Genomic DNA, 25,903 nt, shown 5'->3' on the forward strand with positions numbered 1-25,903 from the left:
TTTAGACATCGAGACGCTGGGTGCACTGCTTAGTTTTTGCTTCATAAATCTATAGTAGTTCTACATATCCACCCTTAGATTTTATGAACTTGTGGTCAAGAAGTTTTTGATCCAGCACATGTATAGTTTAACCTTCTGTATATATGCAATCTCTCAGTATTTCGTTGCAAACTAAAAAAGTGCAAATTCATTTTTGATTTTTTGTCTAGACAATTGCATTTGCGGAACTTTATTTCTTCCAAAATTATGAATATAAACTAATTAGTATTGTAAATTGTACAATTGTCCTGCTTAATTTAAGACATTTTTCAAGTCTCTGTGGTGTTCACATAAGGCTTTAAATAGGGCACCCCCTAAATGGGCAAGGATTGGCAAGATTTGGCATGTGTGCTAAAGGGTTAATGTTGTGTCATATTTTTGATATTTTTGTATTTGCATTGATCATAAGAGACAACTATTAGCATTTGCAAATAATGTTCAGAACGTATTGGGAGCTAACAGACCTAGGTGTTTGCATACTAGCATTGTTGGCATATATTGGGCAGTGTCAGTGGCTCGTAGTGTAGTGTCTCATAGTGTCCTGCTTTGTTTGAATTCATATCATTCACATTAAAATTAGATGTTTTTCAAGAGGTTCTCTAATGCAGGGATTTCACATGCTGTAGTGTCAGTGTTCATAAGTGGTTCAGTCATGTGTTATGTTTGATGCACAGATTTAACGTGAATCAATGTTTCCTTTTAAAACATTGTAAGAGACAGATTTCTATGCCTTATAATGGACAAAAAGCATTTAATTCATTTTAGAGAGGTTTTGGTTTTTGGCCCTAGATATCTTAGAACCCCATACTAATGAATAGATAGTAGTTCCCATGTGAAAACGATTCAGAAGTAAGATTCATGAGTCAAAACAGCTGATTTGTTGTTAAATATATGTTTATGTTGTGATTTACAGCAAAGTTAAATTTAGGCATTTTGTATAGATTTGGAGATACTAAGGGACACCAGAGTACACTGCTTACCTTTTGCTTCATAGACCTTTAGTAGTTTCGCATATCACCCTTAGATTTTGCACACGTGTGGTCAAGGAGTTTATGATCCAGGAAATGTAGTTTTACTTGTTACATATACATTATCTCTCAGTATTTAATTTCAAACAGTAGGAAAACAACTTCATTTTTGCATTTTCACCAAGATAATCGCCACTTCTGTCATGAACAAGTGTCACAAGTTTGAGACCTTTAAAATTTTGTGAGAAATTCTAATGCAAGATTGAACTTTTTTCACTTGTATTTCAGTCTGTATTGGATTATGTAGTTATGGGTCCCAATATGTCACATAGGAACCATTCATATGATGTGTTGTATTGCACACGGGGAAACAACAAAGGGTTGGATTAAGTGCCATGTGCTTGCGGTCGCGTGCTTGATGTCCGTCCTCAATATAAGGTTTTCATTGTACCTATAAACATTAGAACAGATCATATAGAATGATTGAAGTGGGGTTAAAAAATGCTACAGTAAAACTGCTTACAAATTGGATAATCCAGTAAACCCAAACCCTTTCTGCCATAAACAAGTGTCAAAAGTTTTAGACCTCTTAAATTTGGGGAAAAAGTCCAATCCAAAATTCCACTTTTTTCCATAGCCCTGTACCAGTTTACATATAAATTTTGGAGTGAGATTATTTGAAAATGCTACAGTACTTTTTAATTTTGTGGAGAAATTACAATCCAAATGTTCACTTTTTTCAATAAACCTGTATTAGTTTACATAGGCAGTTTGAAGTAGAATTATTTTGAAACACTACAGTAAAATTTCACAGAAATGGGTTAGAATGAAGACTATGAGAAATTCAGTCCAATCCAACTTTTTACTTTTTCCAATTGGCCTTCATTGGATTATACTGAAGGTCTGGATTGGGATTTTTTTTTTAAATGCTTCAGTAAACATTTTCCAAATCAGGTCAGTGCCTCTTCACGACCTCTTCTGTCATAATCAAGTGTCAAAAGTTTTAACCTAAATTTCAGGGAGAAATTGCAATCCTTTTTCAATAGGCTCATATTACTGTATTGGTTTACACAGACAGTTTGGAGTGCATTTACAAACGGTGGAGCAATATTTTATCCACACCATTTCAAATGTACATTAATTTTTGCTCTCATACACACGATACAATGTTGAGACAATTAGAATTTGGGTATAAAAAAATTGTGTGACACTTAGGTATTGGATCTTTACATATTGCAGCCTTTAAAATAAATGCAAAGTAAACATAGCCTAAATAAAAATATAAATAAAACATTTGTCACAACCAGTATTAGTACCAGTTCCTAATCTTTCTGAACTGAAATATGAATGTGGTCCTGGTGAAACAGTCCTTCTATCAGTATTTACACCACATAATCCATTCACTATAATTCTAACATACACTCTATGGCCAAAAGTATGTCGAAACCTGACATCCAACATCTCATCCAATATTATGGGCATTAGTATGGAGTTTGTCCACCCTTTTCTGCTATAACAACCCCACTCCATTGATCCCAAAGATGTTGGATGGAGTTGAGGTCAGGGCTCCGTGCAGGCCAGTCAAGTTCTTCGACATTGTCATTGCTGAAACAGGAAAGGACCTTCCCCAAACAGTTGGGGCAGCACAGATTCATCTGGAATGTGATTGTATGCCATATCATTACGATTTGCCTTCACTGTAACAAAGGGGCTTAATCCAAACCATGGAAAACAGCCCCAGACCTTGGGGTGTCCAGATACTTTTGGTCATGTATTGTAGCCGAAAACTGTGAAGAAAATTTGATTGTAAAAAAATTTTTTTTTATATGCTGGTAATCTGTAATACATTTCTAGTAGTGTTGGGCATTTGGATTGAAATTGGGAATCAATTCCAAAACTGGTTTCTCTTGAAATGCTGTAAATATATTGCTATATTAATTAGGGACTTCACTTGCCATTTACCACAGCCCAAGAATAAGTGAGTTGTGTCAAGTCAGTTCACTCCAATGCTATTATCATCACTATTGATATTATATAATGATAATAAGAAGATAAGAACACTCACTTAGTGGTAATTAGGCTAGCTATAAAGTGTAGCCTAGACCACACATTCCCAAACCTTTGATCGATATAGAATGGAAGGCGTATTTTTTAATGGCTGATACAACTCTAGATAGTCTAGTTCTGTTTCACCATACATGTAACTGCATTTGCTGAAAATAACAAATATTAAAATAGCAGAAGTGTTAGTTAGAAGGCATATTGCCTCACACTTTGTTAATTCAGAAATATACTAAAGTTAACCACAAGAGTGAACCGGCTGCCCACGACCTGGCAGAACATGCACTAGACACCTACATGATGGAATGGCTAAAAGATGGTTAAATATGCTGAGAAAAAGTGTTTTTATTCAGCAGATATCTTAGGCGCAACATATTACATATAGCGAAACATTTTTGTGGTTAGGGGTGCGGTATTTATTCAGTCGGTAAATATTAAGGTAGCGTAGTTATATAGGACGGAGTGTAGCACAGTGGGTAAGGAACTGGGCTTGTAACCGAAAGGTTGCAGGTTCGATTCCCGGGTAGGACACTGCCGTTGTACCCTTGAGCAAGGTACTTAACCGAAATTGCTTCAGTATGTATAAGAGCGTCTGCTAAATGCCTGTAATGTAATATAATAGGCTAGATTAAAGTGACACAGCTGACTGGCTTCACTATACCAGTTGATGAATGCAGTTTTCAAGCAAAGACATGCCAATCTGCAATTTAATTGCAATTTAAATGTATGATACCTATCTGTTGTGATACTATTGTTACATTGCCATTATTTAAGGAATTTGGTTGTTATGAATATGCGTGGTGGCTTTCTTTCTGTGTGTCCGATTGGCTGAAATAGCATCACGTGCTATTTCTATGTATCCTACTGGCTTGAATAGCATCACATGTACTAATGGTTCAACATTTGCCATTGTTGCAATTTACTTTTCATTCCCCATTCATTCTCGGTGGTAATTTTTTCCCAAAAAACATTTGGAAAACTATTTTTAAAAAGCTTTGAACAAGCACACTACTCTGAATCAAGCTGAATATTATGAAGTTGGAAAGGCTTGTCCAGCTTAAAAGCTGTATGAGGAGCAGCGTGCAGAAATTTAGGTGGTAAGGAAATAAGAAGAATAAGAATAAATATAGCCGCAAGCGGCGATTCCGGGGTTCAAGCCAACACGGACCATTAGAAGGTGAAAGCTGCGATGTGCAATAAGAACTAATCAGAATCAGAGTAATTGTAATAGTCAAGTCCATTTATACATACAAGGAATTTGACTTGACACAATGGGCTATATTCTAACGATCTAACCGCATGGTCTAAAGCGCATGGCGCAAGTGCATTTAGGGCGTGTCCAAATCCACTTTTGCTAGTTTAACAGCGGATAATCTGAGCGCAAGGTAAGGCGCGTGGTTCAAAGGGGTTGTACTTAGTCTCTTAATTAATCATAGGTGTGTTTTGGGCATAACATGAAATAAACCAATCAGAGTGTCATCTCCCATTCCCTTTAAAAGCCAGGTGAGCTTGTACCTTGGTGGATTGCTATTATAATGGCGGATTTGCCAAGTAGTAGGAAAGAACGCTTCTTTGCAGAGGATAAATCAGTAACAAGGAACAGACGAGACATATTGGTAATTTTACACTTTATTCATTGAGCAAACAGTCAGGAGCCTCAGTAGCGGGTGGAAAAACCAACGCAACCACGTTGGCTGACCTGCGACAAATCCTGGTTGAGGAATGGAATGCCATCCCACAGCAACGCCTGACCAGGCTGGTGACCAGCATGAGGAAGAGGTGCCAGGCTGTTGTGGCTGCGTATGGTTCTTCCACCCGCTACTGAGGCTCCTGACTGCTCCTGACTGTTTGTTCAATGAATAAAGCATAAAATTACCAATATGTCTTGTTTGTTTCTTGTTACTTGGCACCTCCCCCTCTTCGTGTCTGTACTTCCCGTTCGCGTCTGCTGTCTGTCCTGGCCCCTCGCTGGTGGAATGACCTTCCCGTGGCGATCAGAACAGCAGAGAATCTGACTACCTTCAAGCGCAGACTAAAGACTCATCTCTTCAGGCTGCACCTCTCCCCACCCCTCCCTAGCCTCTAGTTTAGCTCAATGTACCTAGTTAGGCTAATGCGATCACGTTAGTTTTGTATTTGGCAGGATTTTTTTGTCTGTTTGCTGAACAGGTTACCCTACAGGGTTGGAGTCCTGATCTATGTGGTCACTTCTGGCACTACAATCTTTACTTCACTCTAGTGTGTTTTTCTGCACCTCTGCACCTTGAACTGATGCACTTGTTGTACGTTGCTCTGGATAAGAGCGTCTGCTAAATGCCTGTAATGTAATGTAATGTAATAATATTTATAGAGAGTTCAATCATCCAATCCCCCAAATAACTCAAAACAATAGAGTCAATACCAACAGAAGAATACACTGTTTGACATTGGCAGAGAAATTTGCCACATTTCACTTGGGACTCTACCCACATAATCAGCTGTGCTGCTCATCCCACAAATGCATGATCCCTACAAATGGGGAATCATTGTAAAGGGAAATGAACAGGCTTTCCAATGATGTAAGATACAATGCTAATAATACAGTAACAACAGAGACATGATCGACCAAACACAAATTTCCAAACTTTTTTTGAGGAGTTTATGTTGACAAAATGCCACTTTCCTTCCATTGGGATGGCAGGTATGCCATCCCGCCAAGTTACGCCTTGGCGGGGGCATGCCCCATACCTATACAGCACCGAGAGTTTGGCACTTTTCAGGGTTCCCCACAGAAATAACCACAACAGCCACAGACACTCAGCCCTTAAAAACATTAAATTCTGTACATTCTGACCCCATTTCAACAAACAGAATTCATAAACAACTTCACATGTCCACACAATAAAGCTCCAAACTAAGGGGATTTTGCGTTTTCTCCTTCTTCTTCTTCTTCTTCTTCTTCTCTTTCTTCTTCTTCTTCTTCTTCTTCTTCTCATTCTTATTTTTCCTGCCGCCTATCCCACTAACAACATGTCTCCCCATTGGACATTTCACTGACACCAGCCAAATCTTCACCTACACGACCCAATCAAAAACGCGCATACACACGCAAAATACCCATACCTTTTTACTCTGAAACATTTCCAGTTTAAACAGCTAGTCTGCCTGTGGCCTAGTGGGCAAGGTTACAGTCTTGAGAACACGGAGTCGTAGGTTCAAGCCCGGCTAGGAACGTGTTTCTTTAACCTGCTTCAACCCTCACTAATAATTGTCTACTACTTATCAATTATTGCTTTTGCACCATATCTACCCGCCGTTCACCGTTCAGTTATTAACCGGCTACAATATTGCTAAGCCATATGGATTCAGCGGGAGCTCTTCTGTGCTTACTGGCCTGTGTTCTTCTTTAAAACCACCGGCAGGTTTGCTAATGATATGTCACGCATTGCATAGCTATGGCATGGTGCTGCACTAACGAAGTCACAGACTGGTAAACCTCTGGTTGAAGGCTTGAATCCCGACTCGCCCTCAGGCAGATCATTTCCTCTTTTACACTAACGTTTTCTTACGGTTATATTTACTTTACCAAAACTCACTCACGGCCATCCATATGCATTTCATGACGGCAAATGTATTCCTTTTATTAAAAAGTTACACCAGTTCACCGTTGTGCCATTTCTACTAACTATATTTCTTCACTTGGCTACCGTACAAAACCTTATCAGCAAACGCCACGTTTCTACATTCATGTTACCTCGCCCTGTTCTCTATCTAGCCACATAGGCTACAAACAATTACTACGTATGTGTTTTGCAACTCCGCAATCTAAACAGCTAGTCCACCTGTGGCCTAGTGGGCAAGGTTACAGTCTTGGGAACATGGGGTCGTAGGTTCAAGCCCAGCTAGGAACACGTTTCTTTAACCTGCTTCGACCCTCACTAATAATTGTCTACTACTTATCAATAATTGCTTTTGCACCATATCTACCCGCCGTTCACCGTTCAGTTATTAACCGGCAACAATATTGCTAAGCCATATGCATTATGACTTACCGTCTGTACGTTCAGTTATTAACCGGCTACAATATTGCTAATCCATATGGATTCAACGGGAGCTCTTCTGTGCTTACCGGCCTGTGTTCTTCTTTAAAACCACCGACAGGTTTGCTAATGATATTTCACGCTTTGCATAGCTATGACATGGTGCTGCACTAACGAAGTCACAGACTGGTAAACCTCCGGTTGAAGGCTTGAATCCCGACTCGCCCTCAGGCAGATCATTTCCTCTTTTACACTAACATTTTCTTACGCTTATATTTGCTTTACCAAAACTCACTCACGGCCACCCATATGCATTTCATGACGCAAATGTATTCCTTTTATTAAAAAGTTACACCAGTTCACCGCTGTGCCATTTCTACTAACTATATTTCTTCACTTGGCTACCGTACAAAACCTTCATATCAGCAAACGCCACGTTTCTACATTCATGTTACCTCGCCCTGTTCTCTATCTAGCCACATAGGCTACAAACAATTACTACGTATGTGTTTTGCAACTCCGCAATCTAAACATTACATTTAAAATCATGATTCACTCATAAGTATAACTACTAGCACTGAACATGAGAAAAACACATTCGTGCAATAGATTGCACATGTTATTTAACCAGTTAACGTTAAATACAGACTGTTATATACCGTTTGATAAGCAAACTAAGCTCGCTCATGGTCACTTCATTTACTTCGCACTATAGTCTGTGATCATGTCAACCTTCACCTACATGCCCATTCTGCTAAAAAACATATTGTTTCAACTACGCTATTTCATCATTTCGCCTAATTTATCTCACACTTGTTATTTTCTCATATGCAAAGCCTGCTGGGACATATGCGTCTGCTCCTATTCTCCACTATCAACTTTTCCGGTTCTACCTTAACAAAACAGCAAAGAGGATTCCTACCTGCAGATAAGCCTATCAAAATGCCTTATAAACCTTACAAACACTAAAAGTGCATCTTCACGAAATAACAGACAACGGAGCAGGACAGAAGGGTACACAAGTTGCGACCTAGGCAGCTCTAATTCTACGGGCTTGCTGATTCTTTTGTCAATCAAGGCTCGTTGGATGCCCGTCAAATCCGTGAGTAGCCTACATAGCTACACTGGCCATATTTCACCTTTTCTGATGCGTTTACAATTACGCCACCGCACTATTTGTCACAGCCACTGTTTTACATATATAGCAAACCGAAACTGCTAAACGTACACGCTCATCAGACTGTACAAATTCACACAATGATAGCCATAATCCACAACCGTTTCTTACAGGGTCACTTCGCATTTCTCACTCTCGTAATAAAACGCTTTGCAAAAAGAAATGATATCTCATAAAAAAAAACACGTTTTCAACGTACAAAAATGCCAAGTTACTCAAAAGTATTGATATCAAAATGACGCCAAGTTACGGTACTACAAACAATATAGGCTATCTTGCCTCACCGAAATTTAATAACATGTATTCCAAAGCAATGCTACCCAATATTTCCTCAATTCTTTCAAGTCACTTGGCCCTGTGTTTTCTAATCTTACCATATTACAATGTCATGCAAACGTTGTGTCAGATCAAAGTGTCAAATATTTCGTATTGCCTCATGGAACACATTGAAATTCATGTAGAAAACTGCTGGTCAGTCACTACAGGAAGCATATTTCTCCAGAAAACATATGTTTATACTTGCTTCTGAACTGAATTTGACTAAATGTACAAGTGATTGTATATTTGCAACGTACAATAAATACATGTAAAATACATATTGTACATACATACATAGAGAACTTATTTATCCCCATGGGGACATTCCCTCGCAGCATGTTACATTCACATTTACGAACAGACATTTATACCAAGAAACATACAATCATTCACGCAACAGAAAGGCTGACCACCAAAATACATACATACCAATACAAATTGGACATATAGATGCCTATTCAATCAATCATGACTGTGAGAAAGCCATCCACACATATGTTTGGCCTGTCCATGTACTGCACGCTTATATACACACAGGGCCAAGTGACTTGAAAGAATTGAGGAAATATTGGGTAGCATTGCTTTGGAATACATGTTATTAAATTTCGGTGAGGCAAGATAGCCTATATTGTTTGTAGTACCGTAACTTGGCGTCATTTTGATATCAATACTTTTGAGTAACTTGGCATTTTTGTACGTTGAAAACGTGTTTTTTTTTATGAGATTATATATACACTTAATAAACACGACTCTACCATCTTCATCACACCCTTTACCAATAATGGTTATTTTAAGTGTTTTACATGTTAGTATTATTACCTCTTTTGTTTTATTTAAAGCAGAAGAGGAAGCACACACTTTATAGTGGTGGTTTTCCAATCTACTAACATCCTTTCTAAGCAGATGTGTCTCCTGGAACATAGCTAAATCAATCTTATTTCTCGCTAGTAAGTCTAAGCAGGCTGCTCTTTTATTAGGACAGTTAAGGCCCTTCAAGTTGCAACAAAAAATATTCAAACTAGCCATAGGGTTTTAGACCCATAATGTTTACAAGAAAGCAATCTATTTTTACCAAAGGTTGCAAACAGTAAAAGTACAGATTGAAGACACTCACAACTTTAAAGTGAGTCCTGACTTTATATTTGCACACAAAGAAAGAAAAAAAAGAGAAGACCCTATGCTACCCCCCACCTCCATCCCCCTCCCCACATACACACCTTCCCTACATCCCAACCAGTTACCCTCCCTCCCTCCCACTTGCCCTCCCCCCCATCCCCCCCGTCCCCAACACCCTACTTTATCCTTGCAGGGTTGAAGCATAGCGGCGATAAGATAACCACTCCTGACAGATCCTATACTTTTCATATTGGACTTATTCAAATATACATTTATACTTATGTTAATTCAAGGTCAAAAAATTAACAAGATGTGTAGAAATAGGATAGAAGAACAATAAGAATAAGTAAACAAAATAGATAAATATACTACATTATGAAAAAGGAGAAAAATAATACATGAACACAAATTATTAACATAACATAACATAGTTAACGAAGAGAATGAAATAAAATGAAAACACAACCTTGCCTTAGACAATTGCTTGATCCTTCCAAGTTCGCTCCAAAGAATTGCCATTAATAAACATTTAAGGAGCTATTAGTCCATTCTCAGGTTTATAAGTCCACATGTAGTGTTCATCATTAGGCTACACCATCAAATTATTCACTCCATGGAATATATCACTCCTGTGATCACTCAGTTTCTTCGTCCAGGTTGGATTTGATATTTTTCCCATAGAATTCCGGGGCTTCTTCTAAAGAGGGAAAGGTGAGTGTCTTGTCCTGAAACGTGAGGATCAGCTTGGCCGGGTTGATAAATCCATTTCTTATGCTCAATTTTCACAGGTTCAATCTCAGCTCCTTGAACTCATCTCTCTGTTTCCTGGTATCTGCATTCAAGTCTGGATTCTTTTGCCCCTGTACATCAAAGGCGCATGTCTTGCTGCTAAACGAATAATTGTCATTTTCAGCTCAGAGCTTTATAGTCGCACAATCATGCAGCGAGAGGTCTTGTGTGGTGGGCCAGTACAGTGAGCAGTAACTGCTGGTGGTATGGGCCCCAATTTCACCTTCCCAAGCAGCTCACAGAGAAAGTTTTAATAAAGTTAGTTGGGTTATCCGCCTCAATGTTGTTCTCCAGACCCAGAACTCGGATGTTACATTTACGGGAGTGGTTCACGAGCTGATCAAATTTTAATCGCAAGGTTTTATTCTCATTCCGTGGAGTAGCCTGATCGATTTTGAGTTGTGAGAGCCTTTTGGCTGAGTCGTTAGCAAAAGATTCAAGAGTTACCAAACTCCCCTCACATTTCTCCACTTTTGATTTTAGACTTGCAATTAGCTCATTCACAGGTTGCAACTTTGTGTCAAACGCTTCAGATATTTCTTCGCGAACAATTTCGTGCAGTGTAGTTGCCAGTTCAGCGTTGCACATTGTTTGTTAAACTTTGACCAGATCTTCGTAAATATATTTGACTCAACTTTAACTTTAGGCTACATGGTGACATGTGACATCAATTGATACAACTGTTTGGATGGAACAGGAATTAGACGGGAACCAGAAAATAATGTACAGTCTAGTGATTTTCTAGATTTTCACTGATATAGGTAGGCCACGAAAAACATGTAAACAGGGAGTTTGTTCTACTACTGGTGAGCTAGGGTGGAGAAGCTCTGTGATAGAGAGGAGTGAGAGCCATTTACTCGGATGGCACGGGGTGTAAGTTGCCCTGCGGAGTGGTCGAGCTGGTGTGTAGGATTGAATCGTGTCCTATAAGAAGGCAAGGGCTGCTGGCTGCAGTGTAGGCGAGGGTCAGGACTTTGAACCTGATCCTGGCAGCAACTAGTGGAGTGCCCTCAGCAGGGGAGTGATGTGAGAGAACTTAGGAGGGGTGAAGACAAGTCAGGCAGTGGCTGCATGGCACAAGCTGGCAGGCTTGCAAGGAGGGAGTTTCAGTAATCAAGACGGGAGGTCACCATAGCCTGGACAAGTAGCTGGGTGGAGCATGTAGTCAGTCCTGATGTTGTACAGGAGGAATCTGCAGGACCATGATTTTGCCTTGTTGTTCTCTTTGAGGTCCAGCTGGTCATCCAGGACCACCCCCAGGCTTTTTGCAGAGTGAGAGGCAGCCAATGTGGTGCTATCAACAGTGATTGAGAGCTCCTGTAGTAGGGAGGTCTTGTAGGGGATGAACAGCAGATAAGTCTTGTTGATGTTGAGCTTCAGGCAACGCCTGGCCATCCAAGTTGAGATGTCAGTCAGGCAGGAAGATATTCTTTCATTGATCTGTAAGGCAGAGGAAGAGAAGTTGTTGTATATGATCTGCATAACAGTGATAAGAGAAGCTATGTTTACTAATTACTGAACCAAGAGATTTAGTGTATACAGAGAACAGCAGAGGCTCCAGTACAGATCCCTGTGGGGCTCCTATAACAAGCAGGTGAGGTGCAGAGACAAACCCCATACAGGTGACCTGGTAGGAGCTATCTGCAAGATAAGAAGCAAACCAAGAGAGGGCAGTCCCAGAAATGCCCATCTCAGCCAAAGTGGAGATGAGTAGTTTGTGGTTGACCGTGTCGAATGCTGCAGACAGGTCTGGGAGGATCAGGATAGAGGAGAGGGATGAGGCTCTTGTAGTGGCAAGTGCCTTCGTCAAAGCCAGGAGGGAAGTCTCGGTTGCACGGGTCAAAAGCCAGACTGGTGAGGGTCAAGCAGGTTGTTCTGATGGAGAAAAGAGGATAGTTGTTTAAGCACTGCTTGTTCAAGGGTTTTGGACAGAAAAGGCAAAAGTGATAGACAGATAGTTCTCAAATGGGAGACGAACACCTCCTCCTTCATCAAAAGGGTTCACAGTGGGATGTTCTTTCTCAGGCAGCTACGGAAACTCAACGTCTCCCGCCCAATCCTGTCTAAATTATACAGAGCCACCATTGAAAGTGTTCTCTCTTCATCCATCACTGTGTGGTTTGGCTCAGTCTCCGCCCTTGCAAAAGGTAGACTGCACCGTATCATGCGCACAGCAGAGAAACTGACAGGACAACAGCAGCTGACACTCAATACGCTGTACAACGCCAGGGCCAGGAAGCAAGCAGGAAAGATCGCCATTGACCACTTCCACCCAGGAAATCACCTGTTCAGAAAACTCCCCTCAGGTAGGCGGTTCTGTGCTATCAGAACAAGAACCACACGCTACCTGAACAGTTTTTTCCCAAGGGCTATTTCTCTTCTCAATAAGTCCCAGAACATCAGCAGGAACTGACCCCCCCCCCCCCCTTACGCTTGGTACTTCATTTTAATTGGACTCAAATCAGACACTTATATTATTTTATTCTGATTCTGTTTTTAATTTTTATAAAAAAAGGTTGGCACCTATTTCACCTATTTATTAATATGGTGCGTTTGTCCCGCCATTTCTTGTTTCTGTCTTTTCCTGTTCAGTTATACTTTGTCTCATGCTGATCTGCCAAGACAAATTCCTGTGTGTCTGTATGATACATTTGGTGAATAAAAGTGATTCTGATTCTAACATCAGAGGGGTCTAAGGTAGGTTTCTTAAGGACTGGGGTAACACGAGCCATATTAAAGTCAGAGGGAACATAGCCAGAGGCAAGGGAGGCATTAATGATAGAGGATAGGTAAGGAAGGATCTCGCTGGATATAGACTGGAGGGCTGTAGATGGGGTGGGGTCTAGTGGACAGGTGGTTGCATAATGAGTGGTCATGAGTACATCCGAGTCCTCCAGGCTCTTGAAAGAGGTCAGTGTAGTCATGGGTTTGTCCTGGGGAGTAGGGGGCATCACTGGATGAGTGAAGGAGTTCCGGATACTAGCCACCTTCCCCTCAAAGAAGGCCAGAAAGTCATCTGCAGAAAGGGAAGAGGGAGAGGGCAGTGGAGGGAGAATGAAGAGGGAAGAGAAGGTGGAAAACAGTTTGCGTGGGTCAGAGACACATGATCTTAGACTGGAAAAATGAAGTCTTAGCCAATGTGATGGCAGATGTGAAGGCTGCCAGCAAGGTGTGGTATGAACAGCTGTACTGAGAATTGTAGCAATGTAGTGAACTGGTCTGGTCAAGTCTGACTTTGATCATCATTGACTGGGTGAAGCAATTACACCATTACTGGCCCTGAAAATCACCAGGTGGAGCTAATTTGACTGTTAGGAGAAAGTGTTTCAAGTGGCATAAGATGCTTGTAATAATGCACATTTTTGGAAGTAAAATGCGTTTAAGGTGTAATTGTTACCTACTTGGTATTCCATAGCAAAGTGCACACACACACACGGCGTGCGCGCACACACGGCTGATTCTTGGAACTTCACTACAGCTGATTCGTACCTCAGCTGATTCACCGATGTTCATGCTAGTGTCTCAGATGTTGCAGATTACAACCTGACTTAAAAGTGAAAGTAAATCAGTGCAACCATTTACACAAATTTTATGCTTGTATATGAACAGTATGGCAAAAGATGTTCTACTGATAGTATTGTCTAGGAAAAAATGTTTTACATGATAACACAGGCCACAGTTTCACTTGTTTGTTTCAACAAAGATATTCTGAGCCAAATGACCCATTTGCCTCAAAGCATAGCTTGAAAAATTCTGGCAGAAGAAATTCAGCAGTGGCTCCTCTATGCAGGGATAACACTGAACTAGGCTAAGTTTGAACTTAGTATGAACAAATCCAGCCTTGTCCTGATAACCAGAGAACTGATTTTGTATTACATCTGGTTGTTAATATTTTTTCCATTGTAGGGAGATGACCATAGCCCTGGACCCCAATTATCACCCCCTTCCAGGGACACATTTGTCAGCTTTTGAGAAGCTCAAGAAGTATAGTAATGTTCTGGCAAAAAAAACAAGTCTTTAAGTCTTTTCACATCATGATTCTTTTCTTGCACCAAATTATGGAGAATAGTATAAATAAGAGCATTGATATCAATACCAGTATCAATAAGCACTGTCAGTATTGATATTAGTATCTATAAAAATTGATTGATACCCATCCCTAAAATAAACTAAAATAAATGACCTTCCTAGGTTGATTGCTGGTTTAAGCATCTGTAGGAAAAAACACCTCTACGAATTGTAGAACAGTGAGGATAAATTATTAAAACCTGTCCGTTTTAACAATCCTCACAAGTAAGCACCACAGAATGCACAAAGTTGAAATATATTACCTCATGTGATGAAATGGTGTAAAAGTATAATCAGTCTTTTAATTAATCAGTCTCATAAAATTAATTAAATCGTGATTATGAATTTCAATATTAAATATTAAATCAATAACCAATGATATAACTTGCGTAAGTTCTTTGAGGTCAAGTATTTATCCAAATAATTATCAGACCGACGACAAGGTTTTATGAAATAGAATTTAATAATTAACATTTAATCTACAACCCCAATTACAAAAAAGTTGGGACAGTATGGAAAATGCTAATAAAACAAAAAAGAGTGATAATGTAAATTCTATTCACCCTGTAATATATTGAAAACACTACAACAGAACATTATTTGATGTTTTACCTTGTGAATTTAATTGTTTTTTGAAAGTATACACGCATTTCAAATCTGATGACTGCAGCACACTCCAAAAAAGTTGGGACAGTCAAGAGTTTACCACCGTGTAGCATTGCCATTTCTTTTAAGAACACTAATTAAGCGTTTGGGCACTGAAGACACTAATTGGTTAAAAAGCATGCAGAATTTTCCCCCATTCTTCCATTATGCAGGTCTTCAGCTGCGAAATTGTACGGGGCCTTCATTGCCATATTTTGCTCTTCATAATGTGCCACACATTCTGAATCGGAGACAGGTGAGGACTGCAGGCAGGCCAATCTTGCACCCACACTCTCTGCTTACGCAGCCAAGCACTTGTAATCCGGGAAGAATGTGGTTTGGCGTTGTCCTGCTGGGAAATGCAGGGACGTCCCGGGAGAAGAGTCTAGATGGCAGCATATGTTGCTCCACAATTTGTACATATCTTTCTGCATTAGTGGTGCCCTCACAGATGTGCCATGGGCACTGCCACTGACACACCCTCATACCATGACAGATGCTGGCTTTTGGATCTGACGCTGATAACAGCTTGGATGGTCCTTTTCCTCTTTGGCCCGGAGGACACAATGGCTGTTTTGTCCAAAAACTATTTGAACTGTTGACTCGTCGGACCACAAAACACGCTTTCACTGTGCTACTGTACATCTCAGATGAGACCGAGCCCAGAGAAGTCGGCAGCGCTTCTGGACGGTGTTGATGTATGGCTTCTGCTTTGCATAATAAAGCCTTAACTTGCATCTGCAGATGTAGCAGAAAATGGTGTTGACTGACAAAGGTTTATCGAAGTATTCCCAAGCCCATGTCATGATATCCATTACAGACACGACGACTTTTAAGACAGTGACATCTGAGGCATTGGAGGTCATGCATATTCAGAAGTGATTGTCGGCCTTGCCCTTTACGCACTGAGATTTGACTGGATTCCTTGAATCTTTTAATTATACTGTGCAGTGTAGAGGGTGCAATGCCCAAAATCCTATCGATTTGTCTTTGGGGAACGTTGTTCTCAAAGTGCTGGATTATTCGCTGACGCATCTGTTAGCAAATTGGCGAGCCTCAACCCATTCTTGCTCATGAAGGACTATGTCTTTCTTGGAGGCTCCTTATATACTATAACACGATTGCCTCACCTGTTTAACATCACCTGTATCACATCACCGTGATTTAAACTTGTCACATCGTTATTAGTTCTAAATTGCCCCTGCCCAAACTTTTTTGGAACGTGTTTCAGGCATAAATTTCATAATAAACGTAATCTTCAAAAAACAATTAAGTTGATTAGGTAAAACATGAAATACTTTGTCTTTATACTGTTTTTGTTTGAATACAAAGTAAATTTGCAAATTACTGCTTTCTGTTTGTATTTGCGTTTCATTTACCGTCCGAACATTTTCGGAATTGGGGTTGTAAATTAAAGTAATTATAGGCTAAATAGAAAATGAAATGAAAGCGGCACTAGACTGTTTTGCATATGTCTAGTCATGTGTGTGTTCACCAGCACACGTGGGGCAGGAAACAAAAGCTCCTCTGTTCATGTGAACTTATGAATCATGTGCTGCTAAAAGCTGGCCTGGAATTCAGGGGAATGGCATGGATAAAAGGCTACGTCTAGCTAATTTTGGTGTACCTTTGAATTCTAAATATACGAGACCATATATCGAATGAGTATGTTAGTGCATGAGAGATCACATGCACAGATCTTGGTTAAAACGACGGCGGACTGTTAGTTAATGCTAGTAAGAGTATTTACATTAGCTATGCAGGCTAGGCGGCTGTAGCTAATTAACAAGAGACACAATGTAATCTAAACACAACATTATATACAATCAATGACACAGTTCCTTAAAGACAAAGAACAGAGATTTCCTAAGCTAGTTGATGCTTGGATGTTTGCCAGTCATACTGCTTGAGTGCAGATGGTTCCGTATGGTGCAGGCTTGTCCAAGGAAACGCGACTTAGGCACCTGCTGTGAATCAGTTGCGCTTTAGAAAGGCCGGTCCTCGTCTTTGTTCTCTTTGTCCTGGAGCTGGAATTTATTTTTGCTTTCTGTGGCAGGAAAGTACATGGATGACACGCGTTCAACTTCTTGCACAATGATAGCAAGTGTAAAGTTGGTAAAGGAATTGATCCATTGATCGATCAGTTTCCTTCGCTTACTTGCATTATAGCTAACACATTCACTTTGAGTTATAAACGCCATGGCTTTAACCCGAGAGAGCAACCCCAGTGCATCTCTCCATGTGTTCCTTTACAGGGAAGCCTTAGCTTTCTTTAGGCCTATGTCCTTAGAGAGTGCCTTGTGCACATCTCTTCAATTGAGCAGCGAAGAGCAGAAGGGATGAGGATAGACAGGAAACGCACATTTTACAGGCAGCAACAGGAAGTACCCAGTTCATGTGATCCTGTGATGTGACGTCATTTCACTAAAATGGCGCCCAGTCCTTACACATCCATGGAGAGTATACTCTTTGATCCAAGTGTGTTTTGTCCTGGAAAATATTGCAGAAATTAGTGAATTATGCAGTTATTTTTCTTTGTTAAAATTGTACCACATCTGTTCCACACATAACCTACTTTACAACTGAAACACCGGACAACATTTAACCTACATTTGATTAAATTGTAGGCTAAACAGTTTGTGATCACCTCAAATGTAAAGTGTAGCAGACAAGTGTATACCCTTTGTAGTGGAATTTCACAGCTTTTTATTGCATTACCTTTTCAAAGTGAAAATTTCCTACTGTTACAGTAGCACAATTTTATAGTCATGTCTATCGATCTTTACTACCCCATCAGAAAATACTTTAGTAGCCAAAAAAGTATGGTAGGCCTTTGTACCTTATCAGAAAATGATTCTAGGCTAGTTACATAATTATTTTGATTAATACATCCATCAACAGTCTCAAAAATGTTTTGGCGTCGGTTTCCCAGCGACTTTGTAGCAAAAAAGCCAAAGGCTATTTCTTTCCTCTAATCTCAACTCTCTTGACCACAAGAGAATGCTTCCCAGTTCCAACATAAAAACTACCATTTATCTTTCAGACAAATATTGTAAATAGTGGCACATTGTCCTTAAAACAATAGGCAGCATATTTCAATGGCATAATTTGCAGAAAATCTCAAAATCATACCATTGGTGTTTAATATGAATTTATCAATTCAAACAACCTGACTCCATAAAGTACATAAAAGATCCAAAAACAGCAAGATTGTGCTGCCTTATTGTTTGAAACAGGTATACATGAATAAGGCCAACAGCCTGACATGGCTTGTAGAGAGTAGCCTATGATGTTACACGCCATCATCACCTAACGTCTGCATGCAATGGTAGACTTAAAACAGATCATGACTCAAAACTAACTTTACTTATTTGCCGTATGGCAGTATAGGCACACTTATATGGTACTGTATCTTTACCTGATAAAGTGGCCAATTCGTGCATGAACATCACTAATTAAATATGCCTTAAAGGACTTGCTTAAACCTATTGGTGTGTTAGCTGACTTCAATCAATGTTTGGTGATTTGGATAACAATAACAATACTGATAACATTTGTATAATCTAGTTGAACAGAGCTTGAATTAACATGACAAATGGAATAAAAGCTTATGAAAAACCACACTAATGATGAAAAACATGCAATTAAAAACCTTCGGTTAAAAAACCGGGCAGCATACATTTATGGGTGTGCCGCTGAACACAAGAAAAATGACGGAATTGTGATGTGCACAATACCCCCTGGTAGGACAACTTAATTGGTAGGATGAAATGTCAGAACACCTGTTATCCCCTACATTTACTTCTAACCATTGCTCTCAATTAGTGGCTATACTAGCCTACTACAAACGGATGTATCTGGCTAGCTAATATTTGCAAATTAGTAAAATACTAAAAAGTAATTGAAACTGCTAATGTTGGTCTGACCTGGCAACCAGTTAGCAAAGAAATGTAGCCAAAACTGCTCATTTGCAATGCAATGGTAGACCGTGGCTACTGTTAATGTTGAGCCCTGTAATGTAATGCATGTTTATGATGTGATATGACTACGCTGGTAGCTATGCATTGCATGAAACAAGATTGTACAACCAGTAGGCTAAACTTTAAAAGCTAGCAAAGAAGCGATCTGCTTACATTTACTATAGGTTATTTCCTTAGCCAGCCAGTTAGCAAATACGCATAGCAAACTTGTTATGGTTACCTATTTCATGATTAATATTGAGTCTAATGATAAAATAATACTATCCATTCAATTGGCCTACCATTAGAAATCCACCTCACTAGCTATTAGTGATATGTAGTTCGCAAACGATTTGTTTGAATTGATCACTTTTTTTACTCCGCCTACTCTGCACTCAGCGTCCAATCAACATGTTTTTAAACATGATAATTTATCACATTGTGCAAAAGCATTTAAATGGACACGATGCTGCAGGACATAACATTGTAAAACCAAAAGTAAACCCATTAGCTGCTGACTGCTTAAACTCGTATTTCACTCAAGTGAACGAATGGGATTACCCTAGGCTACTGAACAAAATGAACAATAATCACAACTCTTTCGGGGCTCGAAAATAATAACTCTTTTGAGTTCTTCTAATCGGGCACATTATCTAGTCATATTTTCCTTCAGACATGCATTGCAATGGTTTAGCACTTTTGGTTTTGGGCCAAGTTAATATCTATCACACCAGAGAACAGCTGAATGAATAAGACATATCTGAACAAATTACTTCGAGAACAGTAAAGGGAACTCTGAACAGGAATCACAACATTTTCAAATCTTTGTTCACCGATAAGGGGGTTCCTATGCACTTGGGGAAGTGGAGATTACAGAATCAATTGAACAACTTGAAAGATTAATTCTTTTCACTGAACAAATCTTTCGCAAACCAGTCAGGAAAAAGAATCAAACTTCCTATCACTAGCAGCTATATCAATGGAGTCAGTTGATCAGTTCTGAGAACTTCTGTCCATTCTGAGCCATGGCTGTTTCAGAATTTTGTCTCCGTATTGGCTTTAGTACATTAAATCCTATGCAGGATTTTTTTAGCCACACCCCCTGCATCCCCCAAGCTCCACTTATGCATTCTATGTTTGATTTAATTATAAATGAATAACCATCTCATACAATTTAAGCAGAAGCCTGCTATCCAGGACTTTTCATGATTACACTGCTGTCCTTTGTGGTACTGTTGTTTAATGGAGAAATTCAGCCCTCAATGTATTTACTCATTTCTTGAAACACCCTTTGGTGGCTATGTGTGTGTTTGGTAGGGCTGTCTCTCCCTTTGCAGGAAACATGCCTTCTCTCATCTGCCTCTGCCATGTATGTTTTGTATGTGTGTGTGTGTGTGTGTGCGTGCGTCGTCTGCAGCTTGGTTACCTGGTGAATGTCCCACACAGGTGGGTCGCAACAGGACATACAAATCTGTGACCTATCTGTGCTTAGACATCATCCATACCGATCAAGCACTTCTTGTGTGGCATATATGCAAAATTGACCTTTTATCTTTTTTTTCTTCTCTCTCAACTCCCGTTTCCTGTTTGAAGCTCTCTCTGAAGCTGGTAAGCATTAGCCTTATACGACTCGTATGTTTATCTGAGCCTGACATGTGCCTCATTCCTAACACACAGAACATAGCCTGCTGTGCTCTTCATACAGCTCTAAAAACCATCAGTGGGGGGCACTTGTGGATTTTGCATGTTTCTCTTGTTGCTGTTGTTGTTGTTGATGTGTTAGTTTCCTTTTTGGCAGTTGTGTGTGTCCGTTGAGCTCACTGTATCCTGTTTTTTTTAATGTGGTCTCTGGATTTTTTCAGAGTTGTATACGCTGTTTTTATTTGTTACTTCTTTTTTTAATTCTTTTTTTATTTTAAGTAAGCAAAAACAAACAAAACAAAAGGGCAGAGGAGGTAACAAAATCATAAAATAAACAGACCTAATCAAACCAGAACAAAAGAAGAAGAGAAAGAGAGAAAATAAAATTGTAGTCATAAATGCTACAGGCACGCACACCCACCAGACCCCCCCCCCAATGCCCCCCACCCCCACACACACACGCACCCAACAGCCCCTCCCCCCCCCCCACCCCACAGCACAACCGCCACCCCCCCAACACAACCCACCCGGAGCCAATCGCAAACCCACCTCCAGCTCCACCAACTCCAGCTGCTTGGGCTTCATTGCCTGGGATCTTCACAAGTTTCTATGGGGCCACAGCCCAGCCTCCCAGGGTTAGGTCAGAGGGCTGGATCATGTGGCCAATGCCATGCAAGTCCATATCAGCTTCCATCTGAACAGAGCTTTCCCCATCGTGGACCTTCACATCATTTAGCCATTGGAGCTTCCACTGTGATTGTGGGTCCCTTGGGTCCCCCAAGGGTTGGGTGGGGCGTCACGGGAGCCTGGGTGTAGCCGGGTCCCCCAAAGATCGGGCAGGGAGTCACGGGAGCCTGGGTGTAGCCGGTTCCCCTTAAGGTTGGGCGGGGAGTCAAGGTAGCCTGGGTGTAGCAGGGTCCCCCAAAGGTCGGGTGGGGCGTCACGGGAGCCTGGGTGATTCCTGTCTTCCCAGGAGTTGGGCGGGACTTCACAGGAGCCTGGGTATAGCCAGGTCCCCCAAGGGTTGGGCAGGGAGTCATGGGACCCTGGGTGTAGCCGGGTCTCCCTAAGGTTGGGCGGGGAGTCGAGATAGCCTGGGTGTGACAGGGTCCTCCAAAGGTCAGGTGGGGAGTCACGGGAGCCTGGGTGTGGCCGGGTCTTCCAAAGGTTGGGTGGGGAGTCACGGGGGCCTGGGTGAAGTCGGGTCCCCCGAAGGTTGGGTGGGGAGTCACGGGGGCCGCACCGCGGAGGGGGGGGAAGGGGGAAGGGGGAGGAAAATGCCGAATGAGCGTGCGAGAGGGAGAGAAAATGCCCGGCAGGTGCGCGCGCCCGCAGCACCCACGACCACCATTGCCATGTCCTCCACACCTCTTAATAACAACAAAAATAGTAATGGAGGTAAAAACAATAACAGCAACAAAAGTACCAATCAATCAATCAATCAATCAAATTTTATTTGTATAGCGTATTTTACAGCAGTTGTCACAATACGCTTTACATACAACCCTGGCATAAACCCCCACAGGAGCAAGCCTAAGGCAACAGTGAAAGGAAAACAGTGGCAAGGAAAAACTCCCTGTGGCAGATGGGAAAAAACCTTGGAAGGAACCAGCTTCAAGGGGGAAACCCATCCTCCTCTGGTTTGCTCAGGGTGCCGACTGGTGACCAACATGTCAGTCAGTTTTACAAGGTTTATGATGTGGCTCAGATGATGGGTGGGGCCGAGTGGCGGTGATGGGGAACAGCAGGTGGCGACAGATGTGGGCAGGGTGGAGGCAATGACGAAAGAGGGGCTGGACCGCAGAGGTGGGGGAGACCAGACGACTCTCAAAGCACTCTCGAGGGTTGGGGCAAGAGCCCCGCCGGCAGCATGGGGAAGAGGGTAGAAACGGCAATTTTCAAGAAGAGATAAGAGCAGGTTAAAGGGAAAGTGCTAAACCCTAATAGCAGTAGTCTTAGCAACTATATTCCATATTTGTAGTGCCTAGCTAGTAAACTCCTGCTAGTCTATAGAGAGAAAGTTCATTGGCAATTGAATGTGGGCCATTCCCAGGTTTTTTTTATTTTAAATCCAACACAAACTGTAATTATACAGTTCACATTGGCCAGCAAGGTCATAATAAAGGTCAGAATATTTCATTTCTCATTTCATAATAATATTTAATTTCTGCAGCAAATTTCTTACTGACAGCTGAGAACATTTTATGTACCTAATTTAAAAAAAATAATAATATTGAGGTTGATTGGGACTTTAACTTATATGGGTTGTGTGACAGCAAATACGGCTTTCAGTAGGATTGCTCAGTTAATAAATATCTTTATATATATCTATATCTTTGACTGCACTGTGATATTCAGCATACAAGAAAGTGAGGCTATGCTGAGGTTGCTGGACTGTGCGGCTCCTGGCTTTCTCTGAGTCACCACCCCCTCAGTCCACACTGCAATGATCAGAGCTGTCAAAATACAAAGTGACTTCAGTTTTAGGATTAGGTGCTCTATTTTCTGTGCATGGAGTATTGCGAGCTGTCGCACTAGCAAAGTGGTATTTTCATCATTGACTTTGATGCGCCTGAGCTGTTTGGTCATTTTGTGACTTGCCGTGCGCCGAAGTGGGAGGAGAGTCGCTGTTGGGAGTGAGTCGGTCAACATCAGGCAATGCATTTTAGTGCAGCTCATTGCCATTTCCATGTCCATCTAGTCTGGGACTGGCCCCCCCAACGCCTGCCTGCTAAGACTAGGTCTACGGTGCAAACTGCAGCCCAGCATATGGCGGATTGCTAATTTTCGGTCTTTCCCATGCAATGTGTTTATGATCTGGAGGATATGTAGTGTTTAGATTTTGGCCTTAGAGAGGGAAACAGTAAATAAGAACACAAGCATCAAAGCAAATGTGATTGGGGCAATTTTAAATTCCACTGATACCCAAATCTAGGCTGACAATCTATGGGTCTCACCTCCTCAGAAAAGACAAACCAGATGACACAGGACACCATATCGGGGGTTGGAGACCCTGCATTCTTATCATTACCCATTACTTTTAGTTTGAATGCAATCTTTAGGTAGGCCAGTCCTTGCCATAAATTAGTCTGACCCCCCTTCCCTTCTCTCCTAAACCTTAACTCGACATCACCCAGTCAGGGCAAACATCCTAAAGCCATGCTGGGTAAGGTATTTAAGATGGCCACAGGCAAAAGTTTGTGTTACGTTTGGTTCAGAGCCTGGAAGAAGAAGAGTTTCCTCTTTTTATTTTGCTGGTGGTTCCTTGGTTGTGTGCTTTTAGCTGGTTTCCTTTCATCCTGTGGCGCTTATACTGGAAGTGGGTGATACTTGATGGCAAGGTCTGGCTTATCCTTCTCTCTCTCTCTCTCTCTCTCTCTCTCTCTCTCTTCTGGTATTTCTAGATCAGTTGTTTAATGTTTTGTAGTATGTCTTCTGTTGGGTAATTTAGAATTAGAGTGCCTGCATTCAATAAAGAATGTATGTTTTCAATTCATTAATATTATTGACTGCTTCTTATTGAATTCAATTATTTAATCTTAAAACCTGGCATAGAGCTTGTTTTGACTTGTTGGTTGATTTCACCAGTTTTCTGTAGACTGACCTATCAAAGAATTTGGCGATTTAATTGATAATTCTCATTTTCAATAATAATTATTAAATTAAATCACATAAAATATAATTTACATGTAGGTTAAGTGAGGGGTTCCAGCGCGCAATATCACTTGGTTCAGTATTCAGAGTGCTGAGCATTTTAACAAGGGCATTGACTGTTGTAACCGCTGGATTCGGAAAATAAACATTTTTAATTAATCCTTACTTGTCCAACAGATCATAGCCTATTCAAAAGCCAATGAACAGTTTCCATTTTTAATTGTTTCTGGCTGTTCTTGTACTGCATTGTGGTCCCTGGGGTACCGTATTTAGTTATTTCTCTTACATCCGACTGTAATGAGAAGAGTGACAGTAAACAACTTGAACATTCTTTTCATTTTAATTGACTGAAGTTAAAATGATACAGCTACAGTATTAGCGCAAATTATGGATATGCATTCTTAAACACTTTGATGATTACTGCAATATTTTGCAATAATCTCTTTTTGGCATAATAAATGTAATCTGTAATAAATGTAATATCTACATAAAAGAAATGTAGAAATTATTAGCATTTGTATCAAACAAGTAATAATCATTACAAATTCCTGCATGCATTAGTTCACACAAGCATAATTGAGCAGTGTAATGTATGTACATACATGTATTGGGTTGCAGAGAAAAAAGAAGAAGATTTTTTGGCTTGTATACTTAACTTTAAATTACTAATAGTTACAGAATGTCATTACCACTCGGGGTCAATAATGTATTTTGAATAGGGGAGAAAGAGTATTCATCACCATTTGTCTACTTTGTTGAATGGTCCTACTGGTAGCACAAATCTACAGGCTTGTCATATCTATCAATCTTACTGCCCTATTGGACAATGCTACTGCAATTAAATTGGTAGTATTTTGCAGGTAGTATTTTGAGTATCCTGCAATTGGCTAATTTCATCAGACTACTTTGACCTGAAGTTGTTATTGGCAGATGTTGCTAAATGACCAGTGGGGTGAATTATTGATTGTGGGACTGAAGCACTTGTGATGATGAAATTGACAGGAAAAAACCAACAAAAAAAACAAGTTTGGGGCTTTATTGTGGGCACATGTGAAGTTGTATCCTGGGGGACACACCCAAGCCTGCTCTCTCCTAGATGCACAGGCCTGACTGGTTTCTCAGGGGGGGTACAACTCTGACTGGTGTCTCTGGGGGGAACAGCACTGACTCTTTTGGCGCATGTCTCCTGTAGGGATCAGGATCAGAAGACCTAAGCCACCTGCCACCAGAGCAGCGGAGGAAAAGGCTGCAGGCTAAGATCCAGGACATCGGCCGCCACCTTCAGAAAGAACTGGACGAAAAGTACAGGAACAAACAGAAGAGAACATGCAAACAGAATAAAATAAATCTCCACTGGGGCAATTTGATTGCCACCACTAGCCACATTTTTACATGCTATTACAATTATAACACTGGAGGAATATAGCTATAGTGGCTTGTCAAAGCATT

At 40.7% G+C, this 25,903-nt stretch overlaps 1 protein-coding gene across 12 annotated transcripts in view; it reads left to right on the forward strand.

Annotated features, from left to right (window-relative positions):
- LOC118237336 (formin-binding protein 1-like) overlaps positions 1-25,903 on the forward strand; it is a 185,430-nt gene that overhangs the window by 155,176 nt on the left and 4,351 nt on the right. For 10 of the 12 annotated variants that reach the window (XR_004767148.1, XM_035435933.1, XM_035435937.1 and 7 more), the window contains 2 exons: positions 20,753-20,767; positions 25,647-25,756. Coding sequence is in view for 11 of the 12 variants with exons in the window: in XM_035435933.1 (XP_035291824.1) it covers positions 20,753-20,767; positions 25,647-25,756 (125 nt within the window). In the remaining variant the exon portion in view is untranslated. The remainder of the gene's footprint in view (positions 1-20,752; positions 20,768-25,646; positions 25,757-25,903) is intronic. The other 2 variants (XM_035435931.1, XM_035435936.1) reach the window with 1 other exon arrangement.

Source organism: Anguilla anguilla, chromosome 10 (assembly GCF_013347855.1).
Source record: "Anguilla anguilla isolate fAngAng1 chromosome 10, fAngAng1.pri, whole genome shotgun sequence".
Taxonomy (NCBI): domain Eukaryota; kingdom Metazoa; phylum Chordata; class Actinopteri; order Anguilliformes; family Anguillidae; genus Anguilla; species Anguilla anguilla.